Source organism: Diplotaxodon limnothrissa, linkage group LG3 (assembly GCF_057381915.1).
Source record: "Diplotaxodon limnothrissa isolate DT_005_m linkage group LG3, D_limnothrissa_male_GT1.1, whole genome shotgun sequence".
In the NCBI taxonomy this organism is placed as follows: Eukaryota; Metazoa; Chordata; class Actinopteri; order Cichliformes; family Cichlidae; genus Diplotaxodon; species Diplotaxodon limnothrissa.
The window spans coordinates 63134972-63153859 of record NC_140598.1 but is presented as its reverse complement, the minus strand read 5'-3'; the positions used below and the strand labels follow the sequence as shown (position 1 = coordinate 63153859).

General features: G+C 39.4%; 2 protein-coding genes and 1 pseudogene across 3 annotated transcripts; all 3 read right to left on the bottom strand.

Moving 5' to 3' along the window:
• Positions 1–567: 567 nt before the first annotated feature.
• Positions 568–2010, bottom strand: LOC146636853 (uncharacterized). The gene is made up of 5 exons (XM_085351088.1): positions 1956–2010; positions 1139–1846; positions 915–1040; positions 779–822; positions 568–687 (listed from the first exon to the last, which is right to left on the bottom strand). Exons 1-5 carry the CDS (start codon positions 2008–2010, stop codon positions 568–570), a joined length of 1053 nt encoding a protein of 350 aa, XP_085207214.1.
• Positions 2011–8391: 6381 nt separating this feature from the next.
• On the bottom strand, positions 8392–9901 carry LOC146636852 (uncharacterized). 2 transcript variants are annotated; one of them, XM_085351086.1, is made up of 5 exons: positions 9847–9901; positions 9045–9752; positions 8741–8866; positions 8611–8654; positions 8392–8514 (listed from the first exon to the last, which is right to left on the bottom strand). In XM_085351086.1, exons 1-5 carry the CDS (start codon positions 9899–9901, stop codon positions 8392–8394), a joined length of 1056 nt encoding a protein of 351 aa, XP_085207212.1. The 2 variants fall into 2 exon arrangements, with proteins under 2 accessions (XP_085207212.1, XP_085207213.1); XM_085351087.1 differs by having other exon boundaries at positions 8392–8511.
• A 6385-nt stretch (positions 9902–16286) lies between these two features.
• LOC146636851 (uncharacterized) lies at positions 16287–17930 on the bottom strand (annotated as a pseudogene).
• Between the last annotated feature and the right edge of the window lie 958 nt (positions 17931–18888).

Genomic DNA, 18888 nt, shown 5'->3' with positions numbered 1-18888 from the left:
CTCATGACAACGCTCTGCTATAGCTTCAAATTGATTGCAGCAAATTCCTAGATTGGCTCTGGTACTAATCTGTATAGTACCTGAAGTAGTCACACTGGCTCAAAACACAAGATCATTGATGTTGCACTGACAGAGATACAATGAAAAAGATCTGCAGCCATAGCCTAGCAGCTTTATTTAGTCACAGTGCTGGTTTTTTACTAAATGTGAATGCATAAACTCCAACAAAATGGTTCAAAAAAAGAGAATAAAACTGAAACCTTGCAATTTGTTTGTAGTCTGGCACGAAAACTTCATTCATGCAGTTTTTTTTTACAACCTTGAGATCAAATGTTTAGTAAAACGAATATATACTGTTCAGAAATGTATATGTATTTAAAAGTAATCATTCCTCAAGTAACAGCCAAAGAATCCTGTTGGAATATGGATGGGAGACAAGCAGGACATGCATTCGCCTGATTTTCCAGTTGCAATTGGGCTAGAATGTTAGTACTGGTCATAAATTGTATTGAACAGAATGTAGAATTGTTTTGTCTGCTCGACATTGAAATGTTGAAATGTCCATATTTACTGCTTTATGCTGGAGTACACACATTCACTCTTGGTGTTGTCTTTCTGTCTTCTTGACTTGTTAAGTTTCTTAGCACTTAAAGCTGCATAATGGAGGCTGTCTGCATCTTGACAAGCCTGTCAAGAGAATATGCAAAAGTCATTTGAGATATTTCCTTTACAGAAATTTAGCATTGTTTTATTAGTAAGTAACTGGGATTTGATTTACCTCTGAATTTGTTGTTGAAGGAGTTGGTAATCGTGCACGAGGCTCTAATAGTCAAAGACAAAAAAATACTCAGATCCAAAGGCTAAAAGATAAACGTAACAAATTTAAGCTATCAGGCACAAGCAGTACCACATACCTGGGCAAAGGCAGTTGTTTCTCTTCATTGTCTTGCATACTGAGAAAACCAGTAGGAGAACCAGGATGGTACTGAATGCCAAAGCTCCACTCAAGTAGTACACCAAGACAAGAAAGTCTGCCTCACCTGCAGTTAGCCAGTCATCGGAAAGAGATTTTTAGCTTATATGTATCTTCTCACAAAAAGTGATCAGAATTGACTGTAAATGACTCTTCAGTACTCACGGCTGAGATCCAATCTGGTCCCGTTTCCAAACACTATGTGTCCACATGAATCAACAGCACAGTAGTAGGTCCCAGCATGAGACATGTTCAGATCCTTCATTGGCAGGTTGTAGACACAGGCGTCTGCTTGTGGGTTAGTTTTCGTCCTACAATAATCATTTTTGCCTCCATAAGTGTAAATCAGTCCTGGACGAGATGCTTCTGTTTCTTTGAACCAGTAAACACTGTGTTCTTCATCACAGGTCCCAGTGTGTACCGTGCAGTTCAAAGTTACGGAGCCTCCAGGCTGGATGGTCTCAGATGGTGACTGATGGACTAAAGCTGGGTTTTTCAAACCTGTCTCCCTTACTTTGACAATGGTACCCTCTGCAAAAGTTAACACAAATCTATAGCTGCATGCACAGTAGTAAGTAGCTGAGTCATTGATTTTCAAATCTGAAATGTTCAAGTTATTTCTTCCGTTTTCTGTATCCAGTGTGAACCGTGGGTTGTTCAGGAATTCATCATGAAAAGTGATTTTTGTATCGTACACATAGAACGTAGAGATTAGCCTCGGTTTCTGTCCCAGAGTTTGCTTATACCACAAGATCCATGCTGAATCGTCACCTTCATAGAAACAATGCAAACTAACATTTTCTCCAACATCAGCTAAGATAAAATCTTTTTCTTGATAAACAGATGCCTGTGGTTGCAGATGGGTCTTCTGGACTACAATAAAAATCAAAATAAAAGCAAATGAAAAGTCAGTTCAACATATTCATTTCCTTAAGAGGTGAAAACTTGAAGAGATGTTAAAAAGAACAGAAACAGAACTTACCCATTTTCCCCAGGAACAAACATGTCAGATAAAAGACAAACTTTGCAGGTGTCATCGTGTTCAAATCGTTGTGTCAAATGAAAAGAATCGTGATGCTTTCTCCACTCTGAAGACCCAAGACTGATCTTGATTGGCCAGTCTACAGTGACACTGTACGTCCTACTGTGGAAACATAATCACATGTTCACAACCACCTATGGTGTAAAGTTCATAATATCATGAGTATATATGAAAAGCATTGAGGCTCTTGACTAGTGCAGTATATGTTCACTAAGGAAAATTACATTAATGTCATTAGTTTACAGCTTAGAGACTGGTGCCACCTTAGAGTGGATTCTGCTCAGTATTTGTCACTGAAACATGAATGTTTAGAGTGTGCATTGTAATTGTCCAAACGGCTTATTAAAGCAGAAAGACCAACATATTTGAAAATTTTAAATCACAAATTGAAATCATTGCATCCCAAATACTTTTCAAATTAATCTTTTATTTCACTTTAAAATTTTATGTGAAATTCAATAATTTTTATAGAAATGCTTTTTTTGAAATGTGTTGTTTTTTCTTTGCTTTGAGCAGCAGGGAACAAAAAGCTGTGTTAGGGTAGTAAGATAGTGGTACAAACACAACCCACACACAAAACCTCCAAATGTGCATAGGTATAATGGCAGTAGTCGTAATGGTAATGCAATTCAAGTGATGTGATTTCATCAGCTGAATAGTTTTAAATTATCTGCCAAGGAACTTGGATGTTATGTTCGATTTATTTTTGTTGGTTTTTTATTTTATTTTTGCTCATTGGAACACAAATACCCCTGTTCAACTAGTCTGTTCTCTTCACTGATGTAAATATTACTCTAAATATTTCACCCAAGTAGTATTACGATACCTGAAAATCCACCACTTTTGGTGGCATGTTTAAAGGTGCTAATGGTGTATTTATGTGGGTGTGGAACTACCTTTACATCCTGCACAAAAACCACACGAGCTGCTGCACAGACAGAGACAGACTTCTTCTTTTCTGCATTCACACTGATGCAAGTCAAAGCTTGTAGCTGTAGAGCACTTGACTATTATGGCTCATCTTAAATGCTATCCAAATTGAATGAGTAGATTTTATCTTGTGTTTCCTCAGCCCAGCAGCCAGAGCTGTGTGCCTTTGTTTGTCAGATTCTAGAGATTTAGTTATGGACACTTTGTTCTACTTCTTAACCACAGAGGATCCGTCTCTCATGAAACCCTTCTGCAGCCAGTAAACATCGTCCTGGGCTTCCAACCTTCTTTTTGAATGGAAGGTTCTCTTTACATGCTTTTTTAATCGTATACCCAAATGTTAATAGTATTAAGGTGCGACAGTGGCATGCTCAATGGTTTCTGTCATACTGGTACTGGGGATGGTGAGTAGAGCTGTGTTAATGTCTGCAAGATTTTCTTCTGGTAGAAGTTTGTCAGTGAGACAGTTAAGTCTTGGACATTTCTGTAGAAGAAGCGTTATTTATAAGAGGTGGTTGGGTTTCATCTATATCAGGGGTCTCAAACTCAATTTAGCTGGCCCGCTGAAGGCACAGTCAGCTTGAGGCTGTGTTGCACAAGGTTTTCCACAAGAAAACTATTGTTAAAAAATTCCCATAGTCTCAAATCTATTATCTATAACACAAAAATAAATGAACAAATTAAGAGTTAATAAGTTGTGGTTTCTTCAGTCTTCTATATTTGCTGTATTCAGATTCAAATGTCTGTATTAACAGTTCTTTAACCTTTAACCTTCTTTTGAACATGAATGGAACAGTGAAGAACATGAGCTGTTCATCTGAATGTGTCTCGCCTACTCCTTGCAGCTAGAGACCTGGCAGGGCTTCCTTTCGCATAGCCCAGCCACATTTTCAATCAATCCATCAATCACCTTTATTTATAAAACACTTTAAACCAACCACAGCTGACACAAAGCGCTGTACATTGGAACCATAAAATAAAATTACAGAACATATAAATAAAAGCCAAAGAAAACAAAGAAAAAATAATTAATTAAATAACTAATTTCATTTCAACTGAAAACTAAGTCTCACTGAGATTAAAAGCCAAAGAATAAAAGTGGGTTTTGAGACGCGATTTAAAAGTGGACAGTGAAGGGCCCTCTCTAACGTGCCAGGGTGAATTATTCCATAATTTTTGAGCCACGATAGAGAGTTTCCAGGATCTCAGTACCTCCAGGAGCAGCTGGTCAGCTGACCTGAGAGACCGACAGGGCCAACCAAGCTTTAATGTCATATAGGCATGTCATGAGAGGTTTGGCCTGAGGGAGGAAGCAGTTGAGATCCTCAGTATGTCTTAAAGATGTTCATCAGTAAGTCTGGTCTTGTACTTGGACTTATTGAAGTTCAAGGTGGAGAAGAGCTTTTCGCTGAAGTACGTGCTTCTAAAAAGGCACATGGGCCGCTTGAACATTCAGGAAAGCCGAAGGAAGCTAGGGGTCAGTTCTCTCAAAAAATGCCCAAGCTAGTCGGCTTTTCCACTCACCTCCCTGATCTTCACTTTGAGTTCCACTGCAGTTTAATGAGCTTCATCTGAAGCACACAAGGGGCATCATCATCAAAGGAGATGGGGCTAGCAAAAATTTGAAATGTGACTCTGTGCGTCTTGAAGTCTGCAAATCTGTGATCAAAACCTCTTGTAGCCTCAAAATGACATCAACATACTTCTCACCACTGAATGGTGTGCCTGCATCCACAAGTACCTTGCAATGCTGGGAAATGTCAGGAACGTCTGAGAGAGCTGGGTTTTCCAAAACACACGTTTTGTGGAGAATGCTTTCTTGTTGTCATAGGCAGCACTGACAAGTTGCCCCTGGCCTTGTAAGTTCTTGTTCAGTGCATTAAGCTTATATCTGATATCAACAAGAAAAGCTAAGTCCATGAGCCATTTGGGATCACTTAGCACAGGAAAAGCCACTCCATCTTTCTCCGTGAAGGCTTTCACTTCTGCTATCAACTCCAAAAAATCTTTTCAATACGTTTCCCCTGCTAAGCCAATGTGCTTCAGTGAAGTAGAGCACATCCTATATTGTGACTCCACTTCCTCTAAAAAAGCACGGAACCCTTCAGTGCTTTAAGCTCCTGGATCTGATTTGGTTGATGCATTTTGAAATGTTTACATCACTTTGTCAAACTTCAGGTGTTTGCTGCAAAGGACCTGATGATGGATGATGAGTTCCTGCCACAAGTGGAGGAGTTCAAGTATCTCGGGGTCTTGTTCGCGAGTGATGGGAGAAGGGAGCCGGAGATCGACAGACGGATTGGGGCTGCAGCTGCAGTAATGCGGACGCTGCACCGGTCCGTCGTGGTGAAGAGGGAGCTGAGTGTAAAAGCGAAGCTCTCAATTTACCGGTCGATCTACGTCCCTACCCTCACCTATGGCCACGAGCTGTGGGTAGTGACCGAAAGAACGAGATCGCGGATACAAGCAGCAGAAATGAGCTTCCTCCGAAGGGTGGCTGGCCTCTCCCTTAGAGATAGGGTGAGAAGTTCGGCCATCCAGGAGGGGCTCAGAGTAGAGCAGCTGCTGCTCCACATCGAAAGGAGCCAGCTGAGGTGGTTCGGGCATCTGACAAGGATGCCCCCTGGGCGCCTCCTGGGTGAGGTGTTCCAGGCATGTCCCACCGGGAGGAGGCCCCGGGGCAGACCCAGGACACGCTGGAGAGATTATATCTCTCGGCTGGCCTGGGAACGCCTTGGTATTCCCCCGGATAAGCTGGAGGAGGTGGCTGGGGAGAGGGAGGTCTGGGCCTCTTTGCTTAGGCTGCTGCCCCCGCGACCCGGCCCCGGACAAAGCGGATGAAGATGGATGGATGGATGGATGGACCTGATGATGGATAATGCAGTGCAGAGCAATAGCCTCCTCCACACCCTCCTTACCAGTCCATTTTTCCTCCCCGTCATTGATGGCGTTCCATCAGTTGTTATTCCAACAAACCTCTTCCATGGCATCACACAGCTTGTGACATATCTCCTGAGCGGTGGTCTGGCCATGCATTGGAATTGCTGTAAGCAAGTACTCCATCACCTCAAAGCAGTCAACAACACCTCGGACATACACTGCGAGCTGAGCAGTATCGGTGATATCTGTGGCCTCATCAAGAGCAACTGAAACACTGAAACATTTGGCTTTCTCGCACAGTTGCTCTTAAATGTCACTTGACAGGTCAGAAATGCTGATGTTGGCAGAAAGGCTGATGTTGCTAAACTGACCTTTCTTTTCTGGACAGACTATATTTGCAGCCTGCAATATGCACTTTTTGACAAATTCACCTTTGTGAATGGCTTTCCTGCTTTAGCAATCATCTCACTAACCACATAGCTAGCTTTCACTGCTGCATTATTCTTTTTGGTTGCTTTCTTGAAGAAATCTTGTAGCCTCAGTAGATGTTTTAAGATTGGCAACCTGGTTGGCTTTCTCGTCTCCCTGGTATTTTGCATACACCGCAGCATGTCTAGTTGTGTAATGACGATTCAAATTGTATTTCTTGTGCACTGCAACTTTCTCTGTGCAAATATGACACGCTGCTGTGCTCAACAAAGAAATATTGCATTTCTCACTTTTCCTGATATTGTCTGTGCTCATCACCAACCTTTTTCTTCACTGCAGGCTTTGAAAAAGAAATGTTTGGGGCTATGCAATATGTATGTAATTCTACTTGGTGTCATTGTCGCATTGAAGTTTCAATCCAATGTTTAGCCAAAGCACAGGAACGTCTAAATGCATAGAGAACGTAATTTCAGCGTCTTTTTCTTGTAACCGCAGCATGGCGATCGGCGGATTAAAGCCCGGTAGCAGTCTCCTTTGTTTTTACCCTCGATGTTCATATCTTTCAGGATGACATTAACACCATGGCAGTTGTAGATGGTAGAATGTAGAGGGTTAGCGAGAACAAAAAGGCGACTGTTCACGGACTGTTATCTGTCGTGCTGTTGTTACAGGGAAAAAAAGCAGAAATGACACCGTGCTGTTGTTGATGTCATTTTTTTTGACTACTTTTACAATATATATAAATATATGTAATGTACATTGTATGAGGACTTGTACCTATGCCACCGGCATGTTGGTTAGCACTGTTGCTTCACAGCTAGAAAGTCCTGAGTTCAATTCCACCATCAGACCAGGGTCTTTCTGTGTGGAGTTTGCATGTTCTCCTTGTGTTTGTGTGGGTTCTCTCTGGGTACTCCAGCTTTCTCCCACAGTCCTACAACTTAAGTAAGCTCCAAGACTCACAAAGAGCAATAGCTTGAAGCAAATGCTTTCTGTATCAGTCTCTCACACTGTTGTAGAGAAATTTTAGCTAACTCTTCCTTACAATTTTGCTTTAGTTCATCATAGTTTGGGGTATTTGGGCATGCACTTCTCTCTTGCAAAACCTTGATTCTTTTATCATTTAGCTGTTCCGCTGTAGATTTGCTATGTTTGGGTCACTGTCCTGTTGCATAATACAGTTAAAGCCAAGCTTTAGCTGTTGGACACGCCTGACATTGACACCCCCCCTCCTCAAATAATCAACACCCCTTCGACTTGACAATTATTGCCAGGTGTTTTGTGCTGATGCTATGTTTGGTTTTCAATGACAGTGGTGTTGTGCCAAACATATCCATTTTGATTTACTCTGTCTAATAGACATTATTGAACAAGACATGTTGTTTATTCTAATGCAACTTCCCAAAAAATATCCCACGCTGATGGGTTCCTTTTAAAAAGGACTTTTTTCCTGGCAACCCTTCAAAAAACCTAAACTTGGTCTGTTTTTTGTGATCATGTTCTCAAGAACATTTCGTATGCTAACTGAAAGTTTTTGGCTTTGTAGAGGTGGTCACACTTACTGATCACCTAATGAAGTGTGTTTCACTGTCAGCACCTGGCAGCTACTTCCCCTTAGTTCCTATGAAGGCAAAATCCGAGACTAGTGATAATAACCTATAGAGAAACTAAATCTCAACAACAAACTTTTAATGTTTAAACTACATGCCCAGTATTTAGAGTTGTTAAAGTGTCAAAATAATTATTGGCAGCTTTTCTGGTCACAGCCACCTCCTAATTCCACTGCTGGTCTGGGATAAGTGAGGACTGTCACATGTACTGTACGATACACAGGGAGCAACCAGATACCCAAAAGAAGTAAACACGCATTCGCTCAAGTTCTTCATAATGACATTTACTTTATTTTGTGATTAAACACATGGCAAGAATTCCAGAGCATTAAACGAAATGCATCAAAATCAAGAAATATGTGATATATTTCATCTGTCAAGTCTATAAATCACTATAAAGGAATAATATTAGGATATCCATCATGAAATTCCAAACAAAAACAAACAAAAAAGACCCAGAAACCGTTTTTAAAATCAAAATTGTACAAGTACTTCTCTGTAACAACTATAAAGAAAGCAAAAGACAGTCATTGCTTTACACTGGAGTACACACATTCACTCATGGTGTCATCCTTAAGTCTTCTTGATTGTTTTCTCTGGTTTACACGTAAAGCGGCATAATGCAGGCTGTCTGCATCGTTGTAACCCTGCTAACAAAATAATATATTAATACATTGTAACTGCTTCTCATGTGCATTGTACTGGAAGATTTGTGCTTGTGAAAGTTACACTCCAGTGATATTTACCTCTGCATTGGTTGTGTGAGGAGATGACTGTCCTACATGAGACTCTGAAGGTAAAAGTTGAAGAAAAAGTTATTTTTTTACCAAAAAAGAAAATACAGATTAAGCTTTTAACAATGAAAATACACTGTACCTGAATATTGGCTGCAGTTTCTCCCATTCATCTTGCATATCAGGAAAGCCAGAAAGCCAGAAAGAATCATGACGAATATCAAAGCACCACCCAAAAAATACACCAAACCCAGTGAGTCCACGTCCCCTGTAAAACGTGAAAACAAGTTCACAACTTTTTTTACAAAGTTAAAATAAATACTATTGAGTAAAAACAGACCATTCCTGGTAGAAAATCTGCTCACTTTGAAAGTCCAACTTTGTCCCATTCCCTGTTGGGGAGGATCTACAGTATTTTTAGTAAGCTTAGCCTTGACGTTACTCACGTTCAAAGTCCAGTTTTGTCCCCTTTCCAAACAGTATGTGTCCACATGAGGCAACAGCACAGTAGTAGGTCCCAGCATGAGACAGATTCAGACCGTTCATCGGCAGGGTGTAGACGCAGGTGTTAGTTTGTGTTTTAGTTTTTCTCTCGCACTGATCATTCCCACCTCCATGGGTGTAAATAAGTCCTGTTTGTTGAGATTCTTCTGTTTTTCTGAACCAGTAAATGCTGCGTTCTCCATCACAGGTCCCAGTGTGTACTGTACAGTTTAGAGTCACAGAGCCTCCAGGCTGGATGGTTTCAGAAGCAGACTGCTGGACTAGAGCTTTGATGCTCAAACCTTGACTCTTTACAATGACTTTGGTACCCTCTCCAAATTCAAACACAAATGAAAGACCACTTGCACAGAAGTAAGTTGCTGTATCTGTGATTTGTACGTTGGAAATTTGTAAGTGATTTATACCCACATCAGTTTCCAATGTAAAGCGTGGATTGTCCTTGAACTCATCATAAAAAGTTCCATTTTTGTCAAATTTATAGGTATTGGAAATAAGCTGTAGCTTCTGTCCCAGTAGTTGCTTGTACCAGTAATACTTTGCAGCATCACTGTCATGAAAACATCGCAAAATCAACGAGTCTCCAACATTAGCAGATATCAATCCTTTCTCTTGATGTAAATTTCTGGGTTGTTTTAAATGATTCATCTGAGCTAAATGGGGTAAAGAGCAGAATTATTTTTAACCAGAATGATACATTTAAAACATAAATAGTTGTTCTTGTTTTTTAAATAAAATGCAACTTACTAAATTCCACCAAGAAGAGGCATGTCAGATAGAAGACAAGCTTCGGAGGTGTCATCTTGTTGAAATTGCCGTGTTGAGTGAAAAGCACTGCTCTACATCCTCACTCTCTTCAGAGACAAGACTGTTTTGATTGGCCAGGAGGGTAGATGATCACATCCACCTACAGAGGCAATCTTAGCTCTATGAGAAGAATCAGTTGGGTGAAACTATTTGACGTACTTTAAGGCTTCTGACACTTTTTCAAATCACTTATAAATAATTGAGCTTTATGCAACATATTAGAATAGAAAGCAGAGTTCTTTGGCACTAGAATTAACATCATATTTTTCTACAGAATAACTGCAGTCAGTAATTATATACATGGCTTATCCTGTGAAAGTATATTTCCGGACATCAGCAACACATTGAAAGGCATCAAACAACCCGTCTGTAAAAGTGAACTAAAAAAAACACAGTTTCCAGTTTTTCATAGATTTTATGTAAAATATTGATTTAGCTAGCGTGACATTATCCATTAGATAGCAAAGTCCTATTGTAAATTCTCAAGTTAAGTCTTCTAAACACACACAACTGAGCCAAGAATTCTCCAGACTTCATGTAACAATGTAAACAATGGCTAGTTAGCTATCTTAGTTCTCACCGATTCCAAAACAAATTCACTAAACCAGCGGCAAAAGAAAACCACAAATGTGCTAAGACAGAAATTTGCTTACCGGACTGGTTTCCTCCGCTGTAACCAATAGCCGCTGTAGTTCTGGATAATGGCTGTGGTAACCAGTGTTGGTCAAGTTACTTGAAAAAAGTAATCAGTAACTAATTACTGATTACTTCCCCAAAAAGTAATCCCGTTACTTTACTGATTACTTAATTTCAAAAGTAATTAATTACTTAGTTACTTAGTTACTTTTTAAAAACACGATTTACAACCTGAAGAGGTGATAAAGTGATAGATCTTTCAGCCCAATTCTACTTTTTCTGCATAATCCATCATATAAAATGTAATCAAATGGAAAAGTCTCTTTTTTTAACTTGTTTTATCAGTTTTAATCTTTTAACTTTATGCATCAAGTAAAAATTAAACTATATGCAACATTCTCTGACTTGAATAAATTAGTTTAACATTTAAACCTATTTTCTACACATTCCAGCACATAAAATAAAATGTTTTTTGTGTTTACACTCACTCTTTCAAATAGATGCAAGTAAAACACAGCAGAAAATGAATAAAGTCAAAGACTCAGCGGTCCTGTTGCTCTATTTTCACCTGTAAAGCAGGACTGTGGTAGGCGGAGGTTTACCCTGGTGCAGGTGTGCCGCGGTCAATGGAAGAATCCGCGAGTTTCTCTGTGAATTTCCCATTACGTCATAGCTACTCGGTGCTTGCTCGGAAGTTTAGGGGTTTTTTCGCTGTAAAACGAAGTTTTCTTCCCACAACGGACGCTAATGTTTTTGTCACTTTTTATGGAATCAAACTCAAAGTAAGGTCAGTACTTCCACGCTTTAAACGCTGCACGCTCATACTCTCTCCCGCACTCGATATGTGATCCATTGTTGATCTGCACACAGCTGTTGTCACTAACGGCGCACTCGCAGTAACGCAGCGTTCCTACGGGAAAGTAACGGTAATCTAATTACCGTTTTTGCAATAGTAATCCCTTACTTTACTCGTTACTTGAAAAAAGTAATCAGATTACAGTAACGCATTACTGCCCATCTCTGGTGGTAACACAATGCATCAGAGCAACTTCCATCAATAATCGCCATCTTAGGCCCAGTTAAGGACACGTGACTGGACAGATGCCGCGTGTCATAAATTTGGGGTCACGTAGGGTCTGGTCTTGCAACTTCTGGCATCATCAAAAGGTGTAAATCAAACAAATCGTCCAATAGAGGCCGAAGCTACAGCTCCTCAGAGTTAAAACACCAGAGGCTGTTTAACCTTCCCATGCGCATGGCAGAAAGGGCACGCTGCCTGTGAATGTGTGTTTAATTCTTCAAAAATATATTTTTTAAAAACAAACATTTTTAGGCATGTAAATGAAATTATATAATTTCTGCTGTTCCATACTTTTATACGGTATCCAAGGTGTGCCAAAATTGGTCAAACCAGGATGATGTTTATATGTTGATTGAGGTCTTCTGGAATCTGGTCCTTTGAAAACAGCAAACAATCTTTGTGTAATAATAATAATAATGAAATAATAATAATGCTGAGCATGAATGCTGTTTTTGGAGAAAACCCTTAGGAACTTTTCAAAAGTTATGACAATATCCTTTGTTAGGGAAATGCCATCAATTTCCAGCACTTTCTGGCAAATTTGATTTATGTCTCAAACAGTCAGGTGACTTTCCCATCTCATGCAAACAATAAAAAGCAATGAGGAAATGCCAAAAACTTGAGGGTGTCTTCAAAAGTAGTCGATTTCTGTAGACTCCCTGTTAAACTGATGTACAACATTTTAAAAAACAGTTTCATGGTACAAAACACTGCATTTTTTTCTCCTTAGATAATTTGCTGCTTTATAATAACTATATGGGGAAGACATTTGCTTACTTTTTAGGCCTAAAGTTTGGACAGATGCCCTAAGAGTGGCCAACAGGCCTCTGTAGTCTATACAAGGTCTCATCTCCACGTTTGTCAAAGAACTGCAAAGAATTCTATTGGCTGACATTTGACATAATGCCTTCTCTCTTTGGATTGTTTTATGGTCTATAAAGGTTTATTGGTTATTTGCATGTGGTCTTTAGGGCGTGCATTTTAACACCTCAGAGGTAAATTAGATAATATACCCACAAAGTCCATTTACTTTGTGGTTTAATGCAGTTTTCTTTAAGACTGACTCCCCACTAAAGTACTTACACCTCTTCATTCTTCTGAAACCCACAAAGACCACTACAGTTTAACTTGGCTAACATAAGTCTCACTGAAATGATTGCTTGAGTTTGACCTTGTGTTTACAGAAGAAACTATGACGGGGTGGAATTTTTTGTGAACACATTTTCTTAAGCATAATAAATCTATGCACATGTGTATGCATAAAAAAGAGGTGTGACTATATTGAGTGACAGGTATTTATAGTTTTTTCTTGTTTAATGTTTACTTCAAGATTTTGGGTATTCAGTTTGTTCAACCCCTTAGACTTACTAAGCTGGTAACTCCTGTTAAGGTTCAAAATATTGGGGATGGAGACAAGAGAAAAAAACCACAATAACAACACTGGTCCGGCCGGGTTGAGTCAAACGATGATTTTAATGAACACACGCGTGGGAGATGGACACTGATGCAGACAGCCTCAAAATCTCAAAATGGTGGAGCATTGCTCAAACTTTTATAGCCTCTGGTGCCTCCACCTTATCATAAAAAGCCTAAACATTCACATGCTCTCTCTCACACAGCGCCTGAGCTACGACCTTGGCTCCCTGTTTATCTGCTCCTGCTGAAATGGGGCAGAAAACTCCAGCACACTCTGTTCTCTTCTACTCAGACAAATTAGACAATAACCTTCTGCGAACAGTATTTCTTATAACTCAGCAATATAATGCATCATAAAACAATATCATTCATTCACAACAAGTCAGCAATTTAATGTAATGCAAATCAGTTTAACTAATGTAATAGTTATCAGCTTCTTCTAATTCAGGAGAATAATGCAAACTAAAACTACATAATAATTCACAATCTTTAATTAGGGGTATAACATGGCATAAAATAATATTATAATCTAACAATTCCCCCTGATGAGGTCATTAGAATAATGACCTCACAAACACCCTTCAATTCAGTGTGGCCGGGTTCATCTCTTCTCACTCCTGAGGTCCTTTGTCCCCCTGAGGGGCGAACCATATGTGGGATGACCTCTGTGTTTGCGCAATTCAGATGCAAGAAAAACTATGATTCCAACAGTAGCAGGTCCAGATGACACTCTCCTTGTCTCCCACTGCTTTCAGCCTTTATTCTATTGCTGCAGCTACCAGTGTCGTCCAGTTGGGTGATCCTCTGCTCTTCATTCTTCAACCTTAGGGGTTAGACAACCCTTCAGTCGTAACACAGATCAGGGGATTATTCTGCCCCGATTTCAAACAACGATCTGTGTATTCTCCAGAAAAAGGAACAGGAAGGTGTCCCCTTTTTGCCCAAAAGCCTCTCGAACTTCGTTGGTCTGGTGTTCCCGGATTTCCGCCAACCCCTTCATGGTTATTGCTGTGTTTATGGGATCCATCCTTTTGTGGTGACTAGCTGGAGCCCAAACGCCATGACCCTTGGACCCAGTTGATGTCTCGGCAGTCACTGTGTCTGACTCTGCTACGGAGGATCCTCGCATCTCTGTGACCTCGTCTGGTGTCTGTTCCTTTCTCTGTAAGAGACAGAAAACCAAAACACCCCTCTTCCTAACCCTAATAATCTAATGTTGTTATCTACTGACCTTCTAGTGATTCAGAATTGGTCTAAACATTCAGAATGTCCCAGGGACTTATTCTAATCATATCTTATGTGTGTGTAAGCGTGTTTGCATTTAGCCCTCTGCACTCAAGGCATTTCCTACACTTTATCAGTCCGGACAGTCACGCCGAACGAAGCTTCTGACCTTCAAAAGGCCGAGTGCCAACTCGTTATAAGCACATTTGCAAGGTGTGTCTGAAAATTATTGAAACCCCTCTTTTTAACAAAAGACAAAAAATTAACAAATCTTCTAAACGCTATTCAGTTCATTTCAATGAGTAATGATTAAACATGAAAGTGATAGTTTATGCTTTTTCACTGATTCTCTAAAAGGTCCGTCTTCTCGGACCGCTATTAGCTTAAGCTTTACCATTCCTAAGGTATTAAAGACACAAATGAAGTTATAAAATGTTCAAATAATCCTTGTTTGATGTTAAAGCTCAACCTTCCCCCCCTTTTTTGACACATTCCAATGTGTCAAATCAACGGAGCTAGAACATTCAAAAAAAAAAAGTTAGGCAGCTACAAAGTTTCCCAGACTCTTAAGGTGATCCGCGTGTAACGTTCTGACTCAGGTATTTAATATTTTAATAAATCTCGTTTAATTAACCGCCACTATTTAAACTAACTTTAAAGACATAATTTAAGAAAAGATCACAAAGAATAACATGATATCAGTGTTTTGTAAGCGCGTGCGGCCCTCCATGCTCGAAGCCTTTTCCCTCAAAAGCTCTACTCTCTGGTCTCTGGTCCAAATATGTGTTTTGATGTTTTAAAAAACATGGCAACATCCAAAATACCAAAGTAATCCACACAAGCCAGTGGGTAACATCACTGTAACACACAATCACTGCTTCTTAAACCAAGAAGTCTTGAGTTCTATGTCTTTGTTATACAAGATAAGATTTGTAAGTTATGTAGAATTTAAAAAAGACCATTTTGGTGTGTTTATGAGGACAGGCAGCTAATGGGGAAAAACAAAGATTTAAGACTTACCAAGTCTTGTATATCAGTTATTTCAGTCATATCAGGGTGGAGTGCTGAATTGCCAGCTAATGTTAGCAAGCTGTATTCATAAATTGTACAGGTGCAACACAAAGACACAGATATCTTCCAAACAGTCAGCAGGAAAGAAAATAACCCAAATAAGCATCTTGTATGGTGTGTAATATATTTTATTTGTCAGAAAATTCCATTAAAACCGTGCAAAATACACCAGCACAGCAAGAAGGCCCTTCATAGAGATCATGCTACTTTTGGCAGATCATTTATTCACAAGTAGGTAGCTCCATTTTAATTTTTTCTAACTTTTGCAATTTCAGAGAAATACTCCATTCATCTCTCCTCCTGGAATCGAACCGGAAATCTTTCACCCGTTGAACACGTAAACCACTACACTATGGAAAAATAGCCGTGCTGCAAACTTTCAGCAGAGTTAGTTCAAAAGTGCTAATTGCATTAACCTTGTTGTTTTAGCCAGTATACGGCTGCAATGGTGGAAAAGTAGTGGAGGCTTCCTGTTTGCAACTACACAGACACAAAAACAAAAGAGCAGATGGTTTGTTTTTGTTGTTTGTTTTATCTTTGAATCACCCAGACATATAGAGATTTAACTTTATGACTTTTTTTAAACTTCAGACCTTAATCTAAGCTATAAAAAGATTCTTAAATATGTAACCACAATATGAAAAGATAAACAGATATTCCCCAGTAGAGAGCACTCATTACATTGTACATTGTATTTCTTGTGACATAAACTGGCTTATATTTATGGTGATGTGGCACAGTGTGTTATGCACATGTTCAGAAAGGTTGGCTTCGTAAAGTAACATGTTTTCTCACTGTTTTTCTTACCCCTGAGAATCAACAAGTATACTGATAATGGAAATGTAGCACCTTTGTAACCAAGGCTTTGTACTGATTATCTTCACAACAGATCTCAAAACACACGCTAACAAAACCACATCTTACGCTGAAACAAAGTCTAGATGAAACAGGTTCAAATCTGCTGCCTTACACTGGAGTACACACAGTGATTCATGGTGTCATTCATCTGCCTCCTTTGCCGGTTGGACTTTTGTGTCTGTACGGCAGCATAGTGAAGGTTGTCTGCATCTTGGTATCCCTGGTACAAAAATACACGAGTCAATAAATGTTACAGAAAAAAAATCAAGTGCTACAGTGTAATATATGTATTGGTAGCTGTTCAAAAGATAATTTGATATATATCAAAAAATATAGTCACCTCTGCATTAGCTGCATCTGAACATCTTGCTTGTGACTCTATTGTGAAACACAAAAAATATAAAAGCCTTTGTCTGTAAATACACGCTGTTCAAGAAAACAATATTATAGTTTGGTACTTATATAATGTGTATCCAGTCTTACTAACAAATCAAAGCACTTTACACTGTAAGCCACATGTGCCCTTTCATACACCCTTGCAACTGTTTTTTGTGCACTATATCTAACCATGTTTGGACTGACTGCAAGTGTAAGTGACTGGTTACCTTTATTCATCTTCCACACTAGAAAACCCATTAAAAGACTCAAAGTGGTGGTGAATGCCAAGACTCCACTTAAAACATGCACAAGAAAGTCAGGAAAGGTCACCTCATCTGTAGAGAACCAAACATCCATCAACCATCAGTGTTGTTAATATGTTTCCATTAAAAGCTGAATGAGAGAGTATTAAAGACTGTTTAGCAAATGTGAGACAGGCTACTAGAATGCCACTTACCCTCCGAGCCCAGCTTGGTCCCATTACCAAACAGTATGTGTCCACAAGAGGCAACAGCACAGTAATACATCCCATTATCAGACAAATTCAAGCTCTTTATTGGCAAATTGTAGACACACGTGTTTGTTTGTGTGTTAGCTTTCCTCTCGCAGCGATTGTTCCTGCCTCCATGGGTGTGAATGAGTCCTGGATGGGATTTTTCTGAGCTTTTGAACCAGTAAACACTGTGTTCTTCATCACAAGTCCCAGTGTGGACTGTACAGTTCAGAGTCAAAGAGGCTCCTAGCTGGACGGTTGCAGAAGACAGCTGATGGACTGAAGTTTGAAGGTTCAAATCCGAACCCTTCACATGGATTGTGGTGCCCTCTGCAAATTCAAACTTGTAAGCATAGCAGCTTATGCAGTAATACGTTGCTGAGTCAGACATTTGTAAATTCCAGATTGTCAAGTGGTTCTTTCCATTTTTACTGTCCAAAGAAAATCTTGGATTGTTCTTGAAATCCTCGCTAAAAGTGCCATTTTTGTCATGTTTGTAGAAGCTAGAGATGAGCTTTGGCTTTTGTCCCAGGGTTTGTTTGTACCAGTAAAACATAGCTGCAACATCACCTTCGTAGTAACAAAGTTACATTGTCCCCAACATTAGCTGATATAAAGCCGCTCTCTTGACGAACATTTGAGGAGAGCTGAATATTAGTTACCCGGTCTGTAAAGAGAACACCATGAATGTTTGCACTTAAAATCACAATAAAAGCCTAATCACTCTATAAGTGAGATTTAATTTATATTTTTAAGAATTTAAGGTATTCCCAACTTACCAATTTTCCAGAAGACCAGGCAAATCAAAGCAAAATTCAGAGATGTCATTGTGATCAAAAGGTCTTGACCAATGTAGAAAACCTCCATACGTCCTCTAGTCTTAGAGACAAGGCTCCGTTTGATTGGCTAACCAAAGTGACTCTGAACTACTTTTGAAACAGGGTACAAAAAGTTTAACGCCCCCTTCATTATGAATTTTGGTTCTCGCAGCAAGAGATGTGGAAAACAATACCAGAGTTATAGTATTACATTATTTTAACCATTAAAACCCCAAAAATCAATAATGTGAGTGAGAGCAAACTTGGCCAAGGTTAGGATGTTTCCGGTTAGTGTGAAAAGTAATTTAGCGCTACTTATTGTCTTAAGAACAGTGAAATGAACCAAGATCTGATTGAAAGACGCCACAGACATTAGTTATTGTAGTGGTTGTGTGTATGCCATATCTGGTGATGCAAGTTTTCTTACTTCAGTGAGCCATATCCTTTTTAAATGCTCTATGAAGAGATCATATTTCTTATTTTTAACTTCCCGTCATTCATACATTTGGATATGTTTCAGTGTTTCTCTTGCTGGTCCCACCTTCACATTTCTAATTGTCTAGCATGCTTAGAGAGAAATGCTGCATCATCAAAATTCGATTTTCTAGGCTTCTGTTCTGTTAGTAGTTTATATACATCTTTTCATTGTCTTTTCGGTTGCAATAATATGAGTGGCCACTGGGGAAAATTAGGGCAATAATCGTAAATGGACTGGTTCTTATATAGCGCTTTTCTACTCTTCTGGGCACTCAAAGTGCTTTACACAACTTGTGCATTCACACCCATATTCGCACAAGCACATTTTCCTAGGTGCTTTCTAAGTAACATTCACACACACACTCATACTCTGATGCATGCAATTTGGTGTTAGTATCTTGCTCAAGGATATTTGGCATGCAGACTAGGGGAAGCCTTCTGATCAGTAGATGACCTGCTCTACCGTCTGAGCTACAGCCACCCCCACATGAGGGCATCATGTGACTTACTCACAATACAACCATCAATGT